Genomic DNA, 19089 nt, shown 5'->3' with positions numbered 1-19089 from the left:
TGAAGTGGGAAGCTACTGCATAGGTTATTTTACAAACTGAGTGCCAGAGGGGCATAAGTGCTTCTGCTGATAAATAAAAAAATAAAATAAAATATTCTACTCCATCTCAAAATCTAAGAAGGGGGGAGGGAGAATGGCTAAGAGGCAAGGCTGTGTAATTTGGGATCTGCTTTCTTAGCTGTAAAGTGAGAAACTTCACCTTGGTCTCACAAAAGCTCTCTTTAAGCTCCTGTAAAGGGCTAGAACTGAGCAATGCACTTGGATGATGAAGCACGTGAGACTAATTGCCAATTGGACGGTTCCCTATTAACTTGTTTAAGGTTGACCCTCCCCAGCTGTTCTGTGCTGACTTGATTGGTGAGACAAAGAGAGGGAAGTGACTTGTGTGGGAGGAGCAAGAGAAACTTGGGTGGTGGAACTCACGCTCACTTGCACTCGTGACCGGGCGTTGGAGGCGAAGGTAAAGATCTAGAATAAAGACGTTTAGTGATCCTGACTCTTGCTGATTTCTGGAAAGATAGAGTTCCAGCAAGCTCCAAATTCAGCGACTAGGACTAAGTTACAGAGGGACTCAGCCCGTGATTTTATTGGCATAGACAACTTTCTGTTCTGTTCAGGAATCTTTATCCACTGAGCCACACTGCCTTCCTTTTTTTCCCTCCACAGAATAACCCAAAGAAATTCAACAAATCTCTTCCTGTGCACAAAGGTCTGCCCAGCTCCTTTTACAAGAGCAATAACTCCTGTTTCATGTCATAGAATTAGCCTTGCAAAGGGCCATCTGACCTTTACCCTCCATCTGGAGTTATGATCTCCCCAGCACTGCTACACGGGCCTCCTAACTGGCCTCCCTGCCTCCCCTCAGTCTAGAGGGGCTGCCAACATAACTTTCCTACAGAGCAGATTTGACCCTGTCAATTCCCTCTCTTAACTTCCCTATAGCCTCAAGAAACAAAAAAGAAACAGCCTCCTTTTGGTTTTCAAAGCCCTTCTCTACTTGTCCCCAAACCACCTTTCTAGTATGACAGTCTCACTAACCTGCCTCCTCACACACAGCTGGCTCTGGGATTGCTCAGATCCCATTCCCCAAAGACTCTCCTCTCATCTGCATCAGAATCTCTCTGCTCCTTCAAGATTCGGGGACACATAGCCAAGGCTCCTCCCCAAGTGGACATGCCTTTAGCCACATTCTAGTCAATCCCTCTATTTATCCCATATGTACTTATGTGGGCTCTTTCACCTTTAAAAAAAGAGAGAGAGATCTTTTAAAGATTTTAAAACCAGTTTCCCAAAAAAGTCTGGGATTACTCAGGCAAATCCTCAGCTTGAGAACATTTTTCATATGGATAGGGAATTTAGAGCTGAGATCAAATGAGGATGAATGTAAACTGGAGTCTTAGCTCGCTGTGCTGCTAAATAAACAGCTTACAAGGCTGGTTGCTCTCTCTGCAACACCGTCAGTACCCAAACAAAAGAATCTATGACATACACTGGGAAGCAGACAGTACAAGGGACTTAGGAGTTTTACACACACAGAGATGGAGAGAAATAGAGAGGCAGAGTGAAATAAAGAGACAGAGAGACAGAGACAGACTGAAAGAGAGAGAGAGAGAGAGAAAGAGAGAGAGACAGAGACTCTAGGAATGCTCTATTCCTTATCTTTTTTACAAGACTACGGCTTAACTTAAGTTTCACTGTGGAAAGCCAAAGACTAGAAATCAGAGTGTCTAATTCTTGGTCCCCCTTGCACTCTTAACTTGCTATGTGATCCTGGGCAAATCTTACCTCAAATCTAGGAAGGAGGAAAATTTTTCTCAACTACAAAAACAAAGATTTGGGCTACATGATGTCTAAATATAAATGTATCTTCTTTTAAAATTCTATGCCTGTAGTTCTAACGGTCTTGGGATGGAGAGAGTCATGTGCATTCAGAGATAGAACTGTGGGGATTCAGTGTGGATCACAATATAGTATTTTCATTCTTTTTGTTGTTTGCTTGTTTTTTTTTTCTTTCTTATATTTTTCCTTTTTGATCTGATTTTTCTTGTGCAGCATAATTGTGGAAATATGTATAGAAGAACTGCATGTGTTTAACATATACTGAATCACTTGCTGACTAGAGGATGGGGTGGGAGAAAGGGAGGGAGAAAAAAAAATTGCAACACAGGTTTTGCAAGGGTGAATGTTGAAAACTATCTATGCATAAGTTTTGAAAATAGGAAGCTTTAAAATAAATAAATAAAATAAAATTGCATGCTTGTCCTAAGGCTCTCCCATATAGGACTTCCATACCTGCCTCACTTGCCCCTTTAAAACCATCTGGGTCCAGTGGCCAGATATAGATCAGGAGATGGCTCTGGATGCAGTGGGAGACTTTAGCCTTTTTAAGTTAAGTACTTTAACAGGTCTTAGTTTGATTGAGGCAACACCCACTTCAGTGATTAAGGTTAGGTAAGAAATGAGGCAAAGAATAGCCTCTTTTCCGGGGAGTAAATGGAAGAGGAAGGATTTGAACGGGGTGACTGAATCTATGAGGGACCCTTCAGGGGCTATACAAGATCATCTCTCACTTTTCAGAGAAGAAGCCTGGGTCCTACAGGAGTTAAAGATTTGACCATGATCAGATACATGGTAAATGGAAATGGGAGGCAAACTCAGATCCCTTGGTTCTAAATCCAATTCCCCAACTCCAGTGACATGACACGGCCTCAAGTGCTTGTCAGGAAAACCCAGTGTTCTGTCAAAAGAGCTGCCCATTTGCTGGAAAATGGAGAAGGGGAAATACTCTCAAATCAGGTCTCAGCTATAGTGAACACTACCCCTGAAAAGTGAATAAAAAGCATCCCTTCCAAGGAGCACAGAGGCTGGGGGAATTTAATACAGCACCATAAAATGAGAATTTTGTTTATTTGCAAATGCCTCCAAAAATTTGAAATTGGAAGACTCTCCAACTGTTCGTTACTGCAAGATTCCACTATCCATGCAGTCATTGCTAAGGCTTTAAAACTCAGAGCTACTTGAAAAAAGGACAGCAAGGGAAGGAGTGGGGAGCGGCAGAACAGAACAGGAGACAGGGAAAAAATAGGAAAAAAGAGAGAATAGAAGAAAGATGAGAAAAAAACAGAAGAAAAAAAGGGAGCTGGAAAAAAAAGACAAGAGAAAAAGAAAAAATAAGAAAACAGAAAAAAAGAGGAAAGAGAGAATGCTATAAAAACCATCTTCATATGCATTCTTCATTTTTTTCAAGCTATTAACAATGGCCAAGGCATCCATGACGAGATAGTACAAAACACAAATAGTATCAATAGATTTTATCTCCATACCTTCCTCTTCAATCTGCCATCCATATTTGCGGGAGTCTTGCAAGGCCTGCCCTAACAGAGCCGCCTGGTGCATAAGTTTCTTAGGTATACAGCCGACATTCACACATGTTCCTCCAAGACCTTCAAGAACATTTCAAAAAGAAACATTTTTAGCACTGCTGATGGCCCAAAGTCAACCGCAACAATTATTATGACTCTAATTCACAATTTTTTAGAAATGGTGTTGGCCAGCATGGTTGACATTTTTCTATTTTATCTAAAAATTGATTTATCTGATGTGTCTAAATCAAGAATTAGTTTATTAATTATTGATAATCAATTGATGATTACTAGTTAATAAATGAACTTATCTCTCAACAAGCATAATAAGCACCTACCATGTGCCAAATGTTGGAAATAAAGATAAAAATGCAAGTTCCTGTCCTCAATAAGTTTATGTTCTATTTATTTTACATTATATTTATTTAGAATTTACTTTTTTATTTTTATTTATTTAGAATATCTAGAATTACATCTGTGACAATCACAAAGTTGATCTTTGTAAAATGTAAGCTCTTAAGGACAGAATCGGTCTTGTTTGAATCTATAGCTCAAGTACCCAACATTTTTTTAACAACATTTTTCTGACAGTGATTTTATCACGGTAGGGACCTCCCAGATCATAAATTTCCTTCATCAAAGTAGACTGGCACCTGCTCTGTAATTTATGTTCTTAAGAGGTTACCTAGGACTTGGGATGGATTTGCCAAAGTGCTCAGTTGATTGATCTGTCCTTTTCTCTTTCTAATCTATAGGCTGCTACATCCTTGCCTGATAACCCATGTTTTCCAGAAAGAAAAACAAGCTCTGAGAAAAGAAATGAAAATTGCCATCAGATAGATGGGAGATCTGGGGAGAGAATTCACATCCTGATTGGTCAATGAAGACCTAGAAACTAGTTTTTTTATTAACTGTGGATCATGACCCCATACGAGGATCTCATTATTGAATGGGGTGGGGGGGATGGTTGCAAAATTGTGATTTATCATTTGTATACTATTTTAATGTATATTCCTATGTGTAAAATGTAAATATCCATAATGTATGATGTAAATAGGTATATACCTATATGTAAAATACCTATATGTATATGTAAAAATTTCTCAGGTAAAAATGAGTCGCAAGTGGGAAAAGTTTAAGAAGCCCTCATCTAGAACAATGAATTCTCTCTAGTTCTACTCAATGGGCATTTTTTTTTTTTTTTTTTACAACCATCAGGTTCTAGAATGAGAGCTAAAAGAGACCTTAGAGGCCATCTAATCTCATCCCTTTATTTGATTGGCCCAAGTCAACCAATGAATAAACAAGCAGAGATGGAATGTGAAGCTCCCAGGAACTTTCCAATAAAACAAAAAGTCATTTTCCTGAGAAGGAAAACCCAAGCCTAGACATCTTGCCCCCTTAATACTCCCAGAGTTAAGCAAACCACAGAGTATGAAATAAGAAGCCAAGAGAAAGAGCTACCCCAAGGGAGGAGAACCATTTAGTTTCCCCACATTTGCAATTATGGAAGCATGAAAAATGGAATTGGCTTCCTCCCCATAAGTGTTGTTCATGATTAAAGATATAAAACCCCTATCTACCACAGCAGGCTGAAAGCTAATTAAGCTAGTCTATTTCCCCATCGAGAATGAAGTGTGTTATGATTAAACGTTTATTCTGTGAGCCAGGGTGGTCCAAGAAAGCCCACTGGCCAAATCCATCATTTCATTCCTTAATGCTGACCCCTTTTCATCTACCAGCCAATCTAGTAAAGAATCTACGCCAGAAGGAACAATGGACTAGGTTGGGGAGTGGTGATAAGCATCCGCAGTTCAGCCCCATCTCCACTGCTCACCTGCCACATAACCCTGGGCAGAGCTTTTAATCCCTCCCAGTCTTAAGAGGTAGTAATAACATGTTTTAGAGTTCTGAAAAGGCTTTCATGAACATAATCTTATTTGATCCTTATAATAAACTTTTAAGGCAGGGCAAGAAATAATATCTCCATTTTTATGGATGAAATGACTAGGGTTAAAGAGCTTACAGCTTTGCCTGCCATCTTTTGGGTTAATTTTTTGAAGTTTTTTTAATTAAAGCCTCTTATTTTTATATCAGTTATTTCTATTAATACCATACACAAGATCTTTCTACCCCACATAATGAACTTTCCCTTGTAACAAACTAATAAAACAGCCAAACAAAATTAACTGGCATTCCACATCTGACAGCATATGCAATATTCTACATAACCATCACTCTTCACCACTCTACCCAAAGCAGGAGTTCTTAACCCATTTGGGGTTCTGGGCCCCTTTGTAAGAGGAGTGAAGACAAGAACCCTTCTCAGAATCATGCTTTCAAATGCATAAGATACACAGATTAGGAAAGGAAACTATTATAATTTAAACTTTATATAGTTTAAAATAATTATAATGAAACATCATCCCTCTCAGATTGACTCAGATGATGGAAAAAAGAATGATAAACGTTGGAGGAGATGTGGGATGTTTCTCTCTGTGCTTTAATTGTGGATGGCTTTCAGTGTTCATTTACATAATTTTCTCTCTCTAGTATAATTTTAATAATAATAAGTGGCACTTAAGTGGTGCTTTAAGGTTGACATAAGGCTTTACAACTATTCCATAGATTCTCACAACACCCCTGGGAATTATTATTCCCATTTAGCAGATTAGGAAAATGGAACACACTGAGAGAACAAATGTCCACTATTTCCCAACTTCCTCATGAAGTTGTCCCAGACCCTTCAGGTTAGGCTTCCTATTTATTTAGGATTTTTAAACAAATCTTGAACCTTGGATTATAGCATGAGAGTTAAAATCAGTCTCAGAAGTCGTTGAGTTTAATAAATCATTTAATAAATAAGGAAATTAAAGCACAGAGAGATGAGTCCCAGATTATGTGGGTAGTAACTGGAAAAATAGGGATTTGAATCTAGTTCCTCTGACTGTAAATCTGGGGTTCTTTAAGATATACAGAACACCATATTTGCTACTTTGCTGGTATATAGAGTTACTCTGATGAAAAGAACAGTCCCTTAATTATCTCTCTACATAAGTTTTCCTAACAGGAAGGGTCAGAGTGAGGTCAAAAGGATATTAGACTGAATGCTAAATTATTATAATGATTTATCTTGTCTTTGGAGAAGAAATGCTCAAGCGTTACCTTCCTACTGATAGAAAGGCAGAGGGCGGAATGTCATCTACAGTGGCAAATGATGTTGGTATTATTTAACTGTTTTTCTTTCCTAAAGCAACCCTTTCCCAAAGGACTCATAATGAAAAATGTTATTCGCTCTCCCAGAGAGAGAAGTGATAAACTCTGAATGCAAAAACCGAAGTATAATTTTCTCACTTTCTATATTTTTCTTGTTTTGGTGACATGACCAATATGGAAATATATTCTGCATGATTACACATATAAAGTTGATATTATGTTGTTTGTCTTCTCAGTGGGTAGGGAAGAGGTTGAGAAAGAAAGAGAATTTGGAACTCAAAATTTAAAAAAAAAAAAAAGAATATAAAAACATTTTTTTTTCAAAAAAGAAATGTTCAAAATAACCCACACAATGCATAAAATATTCAAAAATCTGTTTACATGCAAATAGGAGATTAATATCTATGTATATATATGAAAAAATATACAATTTTACATATGACACATGTATATCTTTACATATACATGACATATGTAAGGAGGCAGCTAGGTGGCACAGTGGATAGAGCACTGAAGTCAGGAGGACCCAAGTTCAAATCTGGCCTCAGACACTTAACACTTCCTAGCTGTGTGACCCTGGGCAAGTCACTTAACACCAATTCCCTCAGGAAAAAAAAAATTACATATGAGAAGAATTACATAAGCATGCATATGTGTAGTATCATAAAGAGCTAAAAAGAGAAACTCTTTATTATAGCCAGAGCTGACGAGGCAAAAACCAAGATGTGAATAAAACTTTTTCTTCAAATGTCAAGAGACAGTGAATAGTCTCTTTGCTGAGAAAGCCAGCAGTCAATGAGCTGTTGTGACCTTGGCAATGAAGACATCGGTTTTATGGGAACTATATGAAATAAGGATGCTAATTCAGGTTTCTGCCTTTATAACTATGAAATAAGGAGAGAGAGAGACTTGAAGCAAGATCACGGCGATCTCACGCAAATCTCAGGTAAACCAAGTTGCCCCAACAGCCTGACCTGCGGTCACATGGCAACACATTCATTACTTGATATTCCAAGCCGGCAAAACCCAAGTTGGCAGTACTTAATAAGCTGAATGCCAATGAAAAACTCCAACTCCATGCGGCTTGGCCCAATTGCTAAAGTCACTAGTGTCTGGCTAATTTCATTAATGGGTTTCATAAGTAAATGACTTCATAGCTACCAAAAAAAAAAAAAAAAAAGGAAAAAGAAGAAGCTTCATTCCTATTGATCTGCATCTGAGATTTTCAGAACCACTTACCCCATCTATTTCCAAGAGGAGTTGGAGTAACAAAATCCAGCACCATGATCTTCTTGCCATATTTGGCTGCCTCCTGGGGAACAAATTTAATAAAATTAATATTAAAAATGAGCCTGGAAAATGTCTTGTAGTTAAAGAGCCATGTTATTTTTCATTAAGCAATAATGACTGAAGCATGGCCAGTTATTAATCCCAGCAAAACTTCATATGCCAAGGTCATTACCATAACTGCAATGAAAATGAAAAGACAGAGAGATACTCGGGGGCAGTCTTAAATGTGCAATGAAGTTTCACCCTGGAAAATTAGTGCCTAAGTCAGACATCCTGGGCTCTCCATTAAATAATTAAGCAGTAACAGGAAAAGGTCAGACCATTCCTAAGAAATTTAAGTGACCAAAAACAAGATGTGTAATTTCCAAGAGCCCTCGTCTCTATGTGTTCTTTATAAAGAGATCAGAAACTGAACTGACCGTACCCAACAAAAAAGTCTTTACCACATTTAGTTAAGGCTGATTGGGAGAGATTTTTCTTAAGAAACTCTCAAGCACTATCATTGCTGTGAAGGCTGCTTCTCAAAGGTGGTCTGTCCTGTCAGCAGTGTCTCCACTCAAAGCATCAGCTGGGAAAATGAAAGGGATCTCCAAAGCCACAGAGTCCAATTTTCTCAGGCAAAGGAAGGTGATGGCTTGCTCAAGATCACAGCAGTAACTGATATTGGGAACATTATAATAGTAACATCCTGCCTCTACACTTGAACCTGGAGGCTGTCTCCAGAAGCAAGGTCCTTTCCAATAAACCTCAAGAACTTGATGTTACAATACAACATGAATACAATACAAGGGATGAATCCTAAAAGTAATTTTTTAAAAAAGGGAAATGACCTATATGCACAAAAAAATTTATTAACAGCTCTCTTCTCAAGATAAAAAAAATGGACAATTGGGGGGATGCCCATCAATTGAGGAATGGCTGAATTGTGATATGTGATTATGATGGAATGTTATTATTTTTATTTTTTTGGTGGAGGCAATTGAGGTTAAGTGACTTGCCCAAGGTCACACAGCCAGGAAGTGTTACGTGTCTGAGGTCACATTTGAACTCAGGTGCTTCTGACTATTCTCCGTGCCTCCTAGATGCCCCGGGGATTTTATTTTATTTTTTTTATGTGACAAGCAAGATGCTTTCAGAAAATACCTGGCAAGTCCACCATGAACTCAAGCAAAGTGAAATGTACTGAACACAAAGTAATAGCAATGCTTTTGAGATGATCAGCTGCAAATGAGCTTGTGTTCTCAGCAGTACAATGATCCACAACTATTCTGAAGGACTTATGATGGAAAATTCTATCCATACTAAGAGAAAGAACTGATTATGTCTAAATACCAAAAAATCATTGAAGCATACTGTCTCTTTTTTACTTTATTTTTCCTGAGAGGGTTTTTTTTCCCTTTAGAATCTATGTTTTTGTTCACAAAATGACTTTTATGGAAATATTTTGAATAATTTCACATGTGGTTTTGTAACAGGGACTAAGGGTGGGGATAAAGGAAAGAAACTGGGACTCAAAAGATTCAAAAACAAATTTTTAAAAATCATTTTATATGTAATTGAGGGAAAATACTAAGTAAATTTTTTAAAAAAGAATTTGATGTTACAAGACTAATGTGGAAATATGCTACATAAAATTGCTTGCTGTTTTGGGGAGAAAGGAAAGAAAAGGGGGAGAAAAATTTGGAACTCAAAATATTACAAAAATGAATATTTAAAACTATTTTTATATCTAATTGGAAAAAAATGAAATGTTAAAAGGGGAAAAAAAGAATTTGACATTTCTTGATGTTTTTATTCTTCTGTGGAACTGTTATCTCTGCTGAAAATAATCTAAACTCTGAATGTAACTCTAATGGGCATATCTTTTACCTTCTCAATGAATTAGTCAGCTGCTTAAAAATATAAAGTTATAAGGGAAACAATTATCTACGCTATGGAAGGGGAACAGTAGGTACCTAATAAATACTTTTTCATGCATTTTTGCCTCTATATGCCCAACATGCAGCATAGTTCCTGGCATAGAGCAGGAATAATAATTATTTAAATATTATTTATAATAAATATTTATCCAATTTAGTCCCTGATCTAAATTCAAATTCTAGTGTTAGCAGGGCAATGAACACCTAAATCTTAACTTTAAGGCAAAAGAGAAATTTTTTTTTTGCCTTTCTTGGCTTCATTTTGATCATCCCTCCTTGATCACCACTTAATTTGCCTCTGGCAGATGTTAGAGCAGATGGTCTGAGACTGTGATCCTCAAGCCCTCCTCAAATGCAGAAGCTCACCTTCATTTGGGCCCTTAGATGGAGCAGCAATTGCATGTATACTCAGCCCCTGTCTCTCAGAGCTGAGCCCTATGGAGCTCCAATTCTAAACTCCCCTGAATTATCTCATTTCCCTTTTCCATCACCCCGTGGGAGACTCACTGGATCACAGCTGGTGGATGTAAATTGCCCTGAGCCTTTGGCTGCTCGAATGGGACAAACCAGGATGAAAAATATCTTTCTAATAAATGATTTAAAGGATAATGTGTGGCCTTGAGACCAAGCTTTCCTCTCTCACCCAAAACAAACAAAAACCGTCCCTCCATCACTTCCACCTCTTGCAAGTGCTGATTTCCTTCCAGGTACAACACACAGGAGGCAATTAATGAATGTTTACTGATTGACTACAATTATAGATGGCCTGGTTCCCCCAACCGCTTACCTGAATAGTAAGAGAGTAGGGCCAGCAATATTGCCCCTAAATTGAAAATATTACTTTCAAATTGAGACATAAATGGAGATTTCTCTCTTCCTGATCCCCAGCAATTTTACATTTTTGATTGCCTACTAGTCGAAATCTACCTGGTATAGTAGATAGAACTTGCCTCAGTTTCCTCAGGAGGTGAATAAACAAGAAGATTTTCAAGGTCCCTTTGAACTCAAAAGCTCTGATCCTATAATCTTGGATAAATTTGGGGCTGGGTTTTTTTAATTTCCTGGAACTCAGTTCCTTCTTCTGTATAGAGTCTCTAAGATTCCTCCCAAAATTCCTTCACCACAAAATGATCCAATCCACTCCAAAGACACATACCTTGGCAGCAGCCAGGCCTCCAGAACCTCCTCCGATGATAATTAGGTCATAATCATAGGATTCGGGGGTCTCATTTGACCCATTCATTCTCAACAGAGTTTGAGGTATATCGTCCTTACTGGCCTGAAGGAAAACAAAAAACAAAAATGGTTCAGTCCAAAGCAGCTCTCACCAGGGACTACAGGAAACCCACCAATTGGAAGAAAACATCACAACTGACCCAAATTACTGCATTTTCTTCTTGGCTCCCGATACCAGACCACAAGTATAAATTTGTCTCTGGATTTAGGAAGAGAGTTCTCTTATGTCTCCCTAGTATTTCACTGACCTTCAGTGGAAAGTCAAGAATGCCCAGTGGACAGAGAGGTGGGCTTGGTTTCATAAAGACCCAAGTTCAAAATCCTTCCTCCAACCCATACAAGCTGTGTGACTCTGGGTACGTGACTTTCACTCTCTGTGCCCCAGACAGCTTCCTAAGATTATAAGCTTCATAAGAGTTGTCTAAAAGGATAGTTGAGATGAATTTGTAGAATATAAAATTAGCAGATTTGGGAATATACAGCAAAGAAAGAGAAAGGCCCAGAAGAGAAAGAAACATTCCACTGTATAATTCCCATCGCCAAGCCCAAAACACCATTCCCAAAGACTAGAGGAGAAAATATACTTCCCTCTATTCTACAGAGATCTATGGATGTGCAATAAGTCATACACTGTCAGACTTGTTTTGGTTTGCTTTGTTTAAATGCTTTTTCTGTCTCATTTTTAAAAATTCTGTCTCACAGGTAAGGGCCAACTCCAACCTGTTTGCAAGCCAACTAGTGAGAGTAAAGCCGATTGTTGAAATTTCATTTATCTCCTTGAACTTGACAGATGCCCACCCAGAGAGGACTATGGGAACTGAATGTGGACCACAACATAGTATTTTCACTCTTTTAGTTGTTATTTGCTTGCATTGTTTTCTCTCATTTTTTTTTCCTTTTTGATCTAATTTTTCTTGTGCAGCAGGAAAATTGTAGAAATACATATAGAAGAATTGCACATGTTTAACATATATTGGATCACTTTCAATTGAGGGAGGGAGTAAATGGAAGAGAGTGAAAAAATTAGAATACAGGGTTTTGTAAGGGTGAATATCAAAAATTATCCATGTATATTTTAATAAAAAGCATTAATTTAAAAAAAAAAAGAAATTGGCAAATGTTATAAATCAGGGTTTAATTCATCATTTTCATTGCTTTCTAGAATTATGAAAAGGATAAAGTATTAAAGAAAACTAAACCTAAAAATGAGTCAAATGTGCATTTCCTCCCCAGAAGGCTGGTTGTTAAACATTTTCCAGTACTTCAGTGTTCACAAAAGGATGACTCTCTAGGTAGGGCAGAGGAAAGGGATATATATATAATAACAAAGAAGATGTAAAATATGAGCTAATACATTTGGGGCTTTTTTTTTTAAACTACCAGTCAGCATGGGTGGACGGACCAAGCATTCCCCAGCCCAATGACCCCTGAACCCAAAGGTCCAGACCAAAAAGCTGGGAGAAATAATGAAAGGCTTGGCAGAGTAATCAAAGACTTTGATTTCAAATGTCTGCTGACCCTCCAGACCATGTGAACATGGGTAAGTCATTGAGTAATAATCTGAGCCCAAATTGCCTCATTTGTAATATAAAGACAAGAGCAAAGATTTAAGTGACATACTATAAAAGCATTAGGTAGACCTTAAAACACTGTAAAATGTCAGCTGTCAATCGGGTTGCTGATGGTTTAAGGACTAAGGTTAGTCTGAAAGGCATTATGAGGAAACAGCGCTCAGCTTTGAGTCATAGACTTTAAACTTGAACTTACTACATGCATGCTACTGAGTTATTCAATTAACCTCTCTAAGACTAGTTTCCTCACCTGTAAAATTAACAAAGTTAGATTGAATTATCTCTAAGAACTTTTCCTGCTTTAGATCTCTTAGTATCTTATAAAAAATGTCAAAATTCCAATTAATTTAGCCATAGATGATGAAACATATCTTCTTCCTCTCAATAGAGAGGTGGTGGAATAAGACATACACAGTCAGAAATAGCCTAACCAAATAAGTGAACATTTTTGTTACAACAGAAGACATTAATGTGGGGGATGGAGGAACTACTGGAAATTGGCATTGATATTAAAAAAAAAAAAAAAAATCAATTAAACATTTATTTGCATTTTAAAAAAAAAATCAGGCTGGGTCTTGGAAAATATCACAGTAACCAGCATAAAAACAAATGCTTTCTTCAGAGAGCCATTTTACTTTAATAGGTTGTCAAAAGAACCACATTTGCCCTCAGTAAATCTGAGATCAGCCAAGGATGGGCAGAGGCAACACCAAATGGAAGGGTGGGCCAGAATAAAGGCAGTACTATGATTGTCAGATTTTCAGAGACTATTTTTAGGATTCACAACAAGTCCTTTCACCATAAAGGCTGGGAAAAAAGGGTTGAAAAATCGACACAAAACATTTCCATTTCACCTTTCCCGTGGGTTAATATTCTAGACAGAAGCTGCTGCAATCTCTTTTGACAAAGGTAATTTGCAAAGTGGGTTTCTTTTGCTTCTGTGCCCGTTAAGTCCTTTGTATTAGATTTAGGATGGGCAAATCCATATTCTTTGCATATTAAGGCCTCTAGTCCTAAAGAATTACCGTTTTAATTAAATGGGGGAGCTAAGAAAAAAAATCACTCCTTTATTCTTATCCGCATTTGGCCCCATTTCACCCTAGCTGGTGAAAACGACTTTGGGGAAGTAATCTAATTTAAGAGCCTGCCCTTTCTAGAAGAATGCTGGGTAACATTGGGTCATGTAAAATTTTTTATGTGCATTTCTTTCTTATAAAGGAAAATGTAGCATCATGAAAAACTGGATAATCACAATGGGAATTGAAGGCAGAAGGTTCAAATTATGGCTCTGAGGAACTGTTTCCTTTTGTATAAAAGCAGGAGGTTGAATAGGATAATCTAGTACTTTCTAGTACTAAGTCCATAGACCTATGGAAAGAGAAAGGGCACCAGAGGGAAGATGGACAAGGAATACAGAAGGTTTAAGAACCTGGAAATGTCAGCCCCTCCACTTACCGGCTCAGGCTGAATAGTTTTCCTGTTACAAGCTGGAGGGGATGGGAGGCAGGAGTTGGGATCAGCAGGAGGGGGCTGGGGTGTGGACAGCAACAAGGGAGCAGCTCGGGGAGGAGGGATGGCACTGAAGCAGCGCCTCTGTTCCCAGTTCGAGGGCATCGGTGGGGGTTGTTCAGGGGACAATGTGACAGCACCAGGAACCCAGTGATACCAGACACAGGAAACCCTGGCAGACCTCAAATCAAAGGTGGGTAAGCAGAACCAATATCCAAAGGGCATTATCACTCCACCTTCAACACAAAGCACTGTGGGAGGAAAAGAAATTCAATATCGAAGGCTGGAAACATGGAAGAAAGTGGGGTACAGTGGGAAAAGCTCTGCACTTTGGAGTCAGATCCCACCTCGGACAAACAGTCCCTTTGTGATCCTGGGCAAATCACATCCTCTCTGGGTCTCAGTTTCGATATCTGTAAAATAAAAGACTAACACTGATCTGGCCTCTAAGGTCTTTTCAATGACCCAATGATCTTCCCTGAACCTCAGTTTACTCATTTGTACAAGAGGTTTGGACTAACCCTAGCTCAAGGAACTTCTCATCACATATCACTCACTGTGATGGCCAATAGAAATCAGAATTTTGCACAGCAAGTCAACGTGTCTGATTTTTTTTTTTTAATCATCCCCATGGGCATGAAGGGGAAACAGCAGTTTTCAGATCCATAGCTCAGGAAAACCAAAAGACAGCCTGTGTCTGGCAAACACAGACACACCAACAAAGCCATGTTCAGGATGTTGTATACCCTCCTCCCTCCTTCCCAAACAAGGAAAGATTTTAAGTATGATCATAAAGTCATTTATGGACAGAAGCCCAGTCATTCTGACAAAGCAATTGTGGAAGGCTGTTATCAGGGGGGAAAACTAAAACCACCACCCCATAGTGTGAAACCTCCCCTCAGGATGTCAATAAAACACCTCTTAGGAAAATGCCTTGTCATGCTGACTACTTCTAACTAGGAAGCCCCACAAAGTCAGGATTTAACATGGGTTCTCAAGGCTGCCAAATAGCAGCCAATTTACAACAAGGAATGGAGAACTCAAAGCTTCTTCCTTGGGAAAAGGCTTGAGGAAAACAAAAAGGGACGTAGAAAACCATAGGATCTGAGTAAAGAGAAAGACAGATCAGAAGTTCCCCAGATCAGGCAGAATTTTTTTCTTTGGTTCCTTAAGCACAGAGCTTGGCACATAGTAGGTGCTTTTAAAAATGTTTTCTGAAGGGATAAACCGAAGGCACCTAATCAAAGAACCGGTTTAAAAAATAACAAAACCTAAAGAGCTTTACTGAGTGGTACTAGGGTCCAAGTACAACACTTCCAAGAACGTGACCAGTGCTGAAGGCAGAAGGTAGGAAGGTTCCGATGCTTGCCTGGAAATCTAATACAGGGACTAGGATAAGATCTTGGAACACTCCCCTCCAACAATTCAGGGAAGCTTACATAGTCCTCCCTCCTCAGAATCACATTTTTAAATGTTTAATACACATGCAAAATAAAAACAAGATATATAAGACTACAAAGGAAATCAATTATATTTTTAAAGACTCCAGGTCTAGAGCTGCTGCTACTCCTCCTACCCATCCCTTTCATTAAATCAGTGAAGAAAATAGGGCCCATAGGGAGAGAGAGGGAGTGTCCACCCAAAGTGTCAAGTGTTGCTGAAACAGATTAAAATTTAATTGGGAAATATTTAGCAAAATAAATAAAAATGGAACATTGATAACATTAACATATGCCTAAATCAGTATCTCAGGAATCCTAATGGGTGCCTTAATGACACCCATCTTAACCTGGGGTTCAAGACCCAATATGGGGGGTCTTATAACTGAATGTGGGAGTTGTGAAATTATGATTTATTATCAGTAAATTTTGATTTCTATACCCATTTGACATACCTATTCACATGTTAAAATTTCTTGGGCAAAAAGGAGTCATGGGTAAAAAAGATTCAAGAAGCTCTGGGCTAAATCTATGTGAGTTTGACATCACTAATGACTCAGGAAGTCCTGTCTACAAGGGATACACAAGGGTGGCAATCTACTAAAGCAAATAAACATTGGGAAGCTATTCTAGCTGGCATGAAAGAAATACTTGCTATACTGATTGATGACTACGTTTCATGCTCAGTAACCAAGAGCTGATACATTACCTTCCTGCGAGAGACTCATGGAGGCTTGACAAAGCAAAATTCTTCTCTATCCATGCAAATTGACCCACGTCAGACCTATGTAAATCACAGCCCCAGCCCAGAGACAGCTCATCTGTTATCACTCAGTCATATTCTATTTCCAAATCATATTCCCTTCTACCAAGTGGGAGCACACCTTCCATCACCTGAATCTAGCTAAAAAATAATCATTTTTTGGGTGTGCTCAGGACAAAAAAAAAAGGATTAGTTTAAAAAAAAAAAAAACTGGTTAAACAAAGTTTGCCACTTTCTTTGAGATTTTTATTTTATTTTAGCTTAGAATCTCATCGACATTGTCTCTGTGATTCCTGTTTCATGATTTTAATGGTTGGATAGATTAAAGAAGTTCAAACAAATACTGACAAGAAAAAGTTATTTTTTAAAAAGCAGACACTGCACCAAAACATTATTGTTCACTTCTTCTCTGGCTTCATTTCTTAAATTTTTCCTTTTTTTTAATCCAAACTTAGACAAACATGAATAAATAGGACATTTTCCCCACAGAGAGATTGATTGTGAGACATTAGAGCTTGGAATTTTGTATATTTCGTATTGAAGGCAAGAACTCCAATATTTCTCTGCTGTTGTCTGTGGCCCCTTCTGAACTTCCTTCTCTGCCTCCTTGGATTTTGGCTAAGGACTCATTGTCACTCTTCAAGATTCACTTTCAAATACTATTAAAATTTTTTTAAAAAATTAATTCTTCCTCCACAGCTGCTCCCCCATACTTCCCTACCATCATCCCCCCAAAAATATTTAGCAAAATAAATAAAAATGGAACAGTGATAACATTAACAGGTGCTTAAGTCCATATCTCAAAGTGGGTGCTTTAATGGCACGCATCTTAAAACTTAAACCCATCTTCCTTTAAGGTTCCCTATTTAATCACCCCAATGCCCTCCACACACCCAAACAACTAACTTCCCCTTTCCAGCTATATTATCTCTTCTGGTTCCCAGCAAAACCCCAATATGCAAATTTCTTGCATTTCCTTTTCAACTTAATCTTAACCTGGTTTCTACCTCGGCCCTAAAAGAGAATTTAATCATAGCAGGCAATGACTTCCTCAAGTCTGGGTCTGGTTTGAAAACCTCCAAATGTTTAATTCTCTTCCCAAAAAATTACACCATCACTTCCTCCTTTAGCCCACTGTCAAATTTCAACTTCCATCCAATTCAACCAATATTGAACACCTACTGTATGTAAAGTATCTTGCAAATTGCTAGCCACAAAGTAGACTTCTACCCTTCTGACCCACCTCCAGATGGCAACTTCAAATGAATTCAAGGAACATATTACACACACACACAAACCCATGATGGACAACTACCTAGTCCCAAAGTATAAGAAGTTTATAAGATGAAGGAATAGACTGCTAGTAGAATGAAAAGAAACCTGAATCTAAAGTAAGAGGAAGCAGAATCCTGTTGCTGCTATTATTGCCCTGTGACATTAGAAGTGATATTTTTAATTTGTACACATACATAGTGACACTGAACCACATAACTTCTAACATTTCTTTTAGCTCTAAATCTATGATACAATAAACTGACTCTTTCTTTGGGATTTCATTGTTTCTATTAGAAAGTAAACTTCCTGAGGGCACTGAGGGGGCACAGTGGAATCAAGAAGATTACACTTCCTTCCTAGGTACAAATCTGGCCTCAGACACTTCCTAGCTGTGTGATCCTGGGTAAGGAGGAAACGGTAAACCACTCCATTATCTTTGACAAGAAAACCCCAAATGGGGTCACGAAGAGTCGACATGGCCAAAATGACTGAACAATGAACTAGCAGGCCTCTGAAGTCCCTTGTAACTCTAGAGTTATCCAATGACCATTCCTTGAAATGTTCTAATATACCACATGAGTCAGTCAACAAGCATTTATTGAACACTTTCTCTATACCAGGCACAGAGTCAAGTAAGTGTTGGAGATGGGAAAAAAGGCAAAAATCTGTAACTAACTTCTAGAGATAGACAAAGATGAAAATAACTAGGAATGTCGTTGCTCTTGTTCATTTTTAGTTATGTCTAACTCTTCTTGATCCCATTTGGGGTTTTCTTAGCAGAGATACTGGAGTGATATGCCATTTCCTTCTCATTTTCCACATGAGGAAACTGAGGCAGACAAGGTCACACAGCTAGGAAGTGTCTGAGGCCAGATTTGAACTCAGGAAGCAGATACTGAAGTAGTTGGCCATTTCCTTCTCCAATTCACTTTATAAAGAAGGAAACTTGACTCCAAATTAGCACTCTGTGCATCCCACCCCTCCCTGCAGTGGCCTATGACTAAATATATACAAAATACAGAGATAGCAGGGGATCTCAAGAGAGAACATTCTGAGGGGCAGAAATGAGGGAAGAGAGATGTAGGCCCAGGAAAGAAGATTAAACATTTCAACTACACATTGAAAAGACAAAATTGTATGCTCTATACCCAGAAGGAACCTAATCTTAAAAAGAGATGGCAAATAGATCTTTTGAAGTCATCTAAGTCTAATCCCCCAATTGTACAAAGGAAACTGAGGCCCAAGAAGAAGTTGACTTGCCAAAGAATCACAAGTATAGCAAATAACAATGCTTGGATTTTGACAGAGATACCCTGACTCAAGACCCAACACTATTATCATTGTAAACTAATAATAATAGTAATAATGTTATTCACATACAAACAAAATAAGCATTTTGAAAAGAAAGAAGTTCCCATCCTTGACTATATGACCAGTCATTGACTGATAATCACCCCTAGGAAGTAGATATCTAATCTTTTCAAAGGGTGGAGGCTCTCAGACACACTC

At 38.3% G+C, this 19089-nt stretch overlaps 1 protein-coding gene across 8 annotated transcripts in view; it reads right to left on the bottom strand.

Annotated features, from left to right (window-relative positions):
* Positions 1-19089, bottom strand: part of TXNRD1 (thioredoxin reductase 1) — a 67199-nt gene that overhangs the window by 28621 nt on the left and 19489 nt on the right. For 6 of the 8 annotated variants that reach the window (XM_074271456.1, XM_074271452.1, XM_074271454.1 and 3 more), the window contains 3 exons: positions 10944-11066; positions 7818-7890; positions 3324-3443 (listed from right to left, as the gene is read on the bottom strand). In XM_074271456.1, the coding sequence (XP_074127557.1) occupies positions 3324-3443; positions 7818-7890; positions 10944-11066 (316 nt within the window). Of the gene's footprint in view, positions 1-3323; positions 3444-7817; positions 7891-10943; positions 11067-14049; positions 14355-19089 lie in introns of all 8 variants that reach the window. The other 2 variants (XM_074271448.1, XM_074271449.1) reach the window with 1 other exon arrangement.

Source organism: Sminthopsis crassicaudata, chromosome 5, assembly GCF_048593235.1.
Source record: "Sminthopsis crassicaudata isolate SCR6 chromosome 5, ASM4859323v1, whole genome shotgun sequence".
NCBI classification, from domain to species: domain Eukaryota; kingdom Metazoa; phylum Chordata; class Mammalia; order Dasyuromorphia; family Dasyuridae; genus Sminthopsis; species Sminthopsis crassicaudata.
Note: the sequence above shows the minus strand (reverse complement) of the source record. Positions and strands in the feature narration are given on the sequence as shown.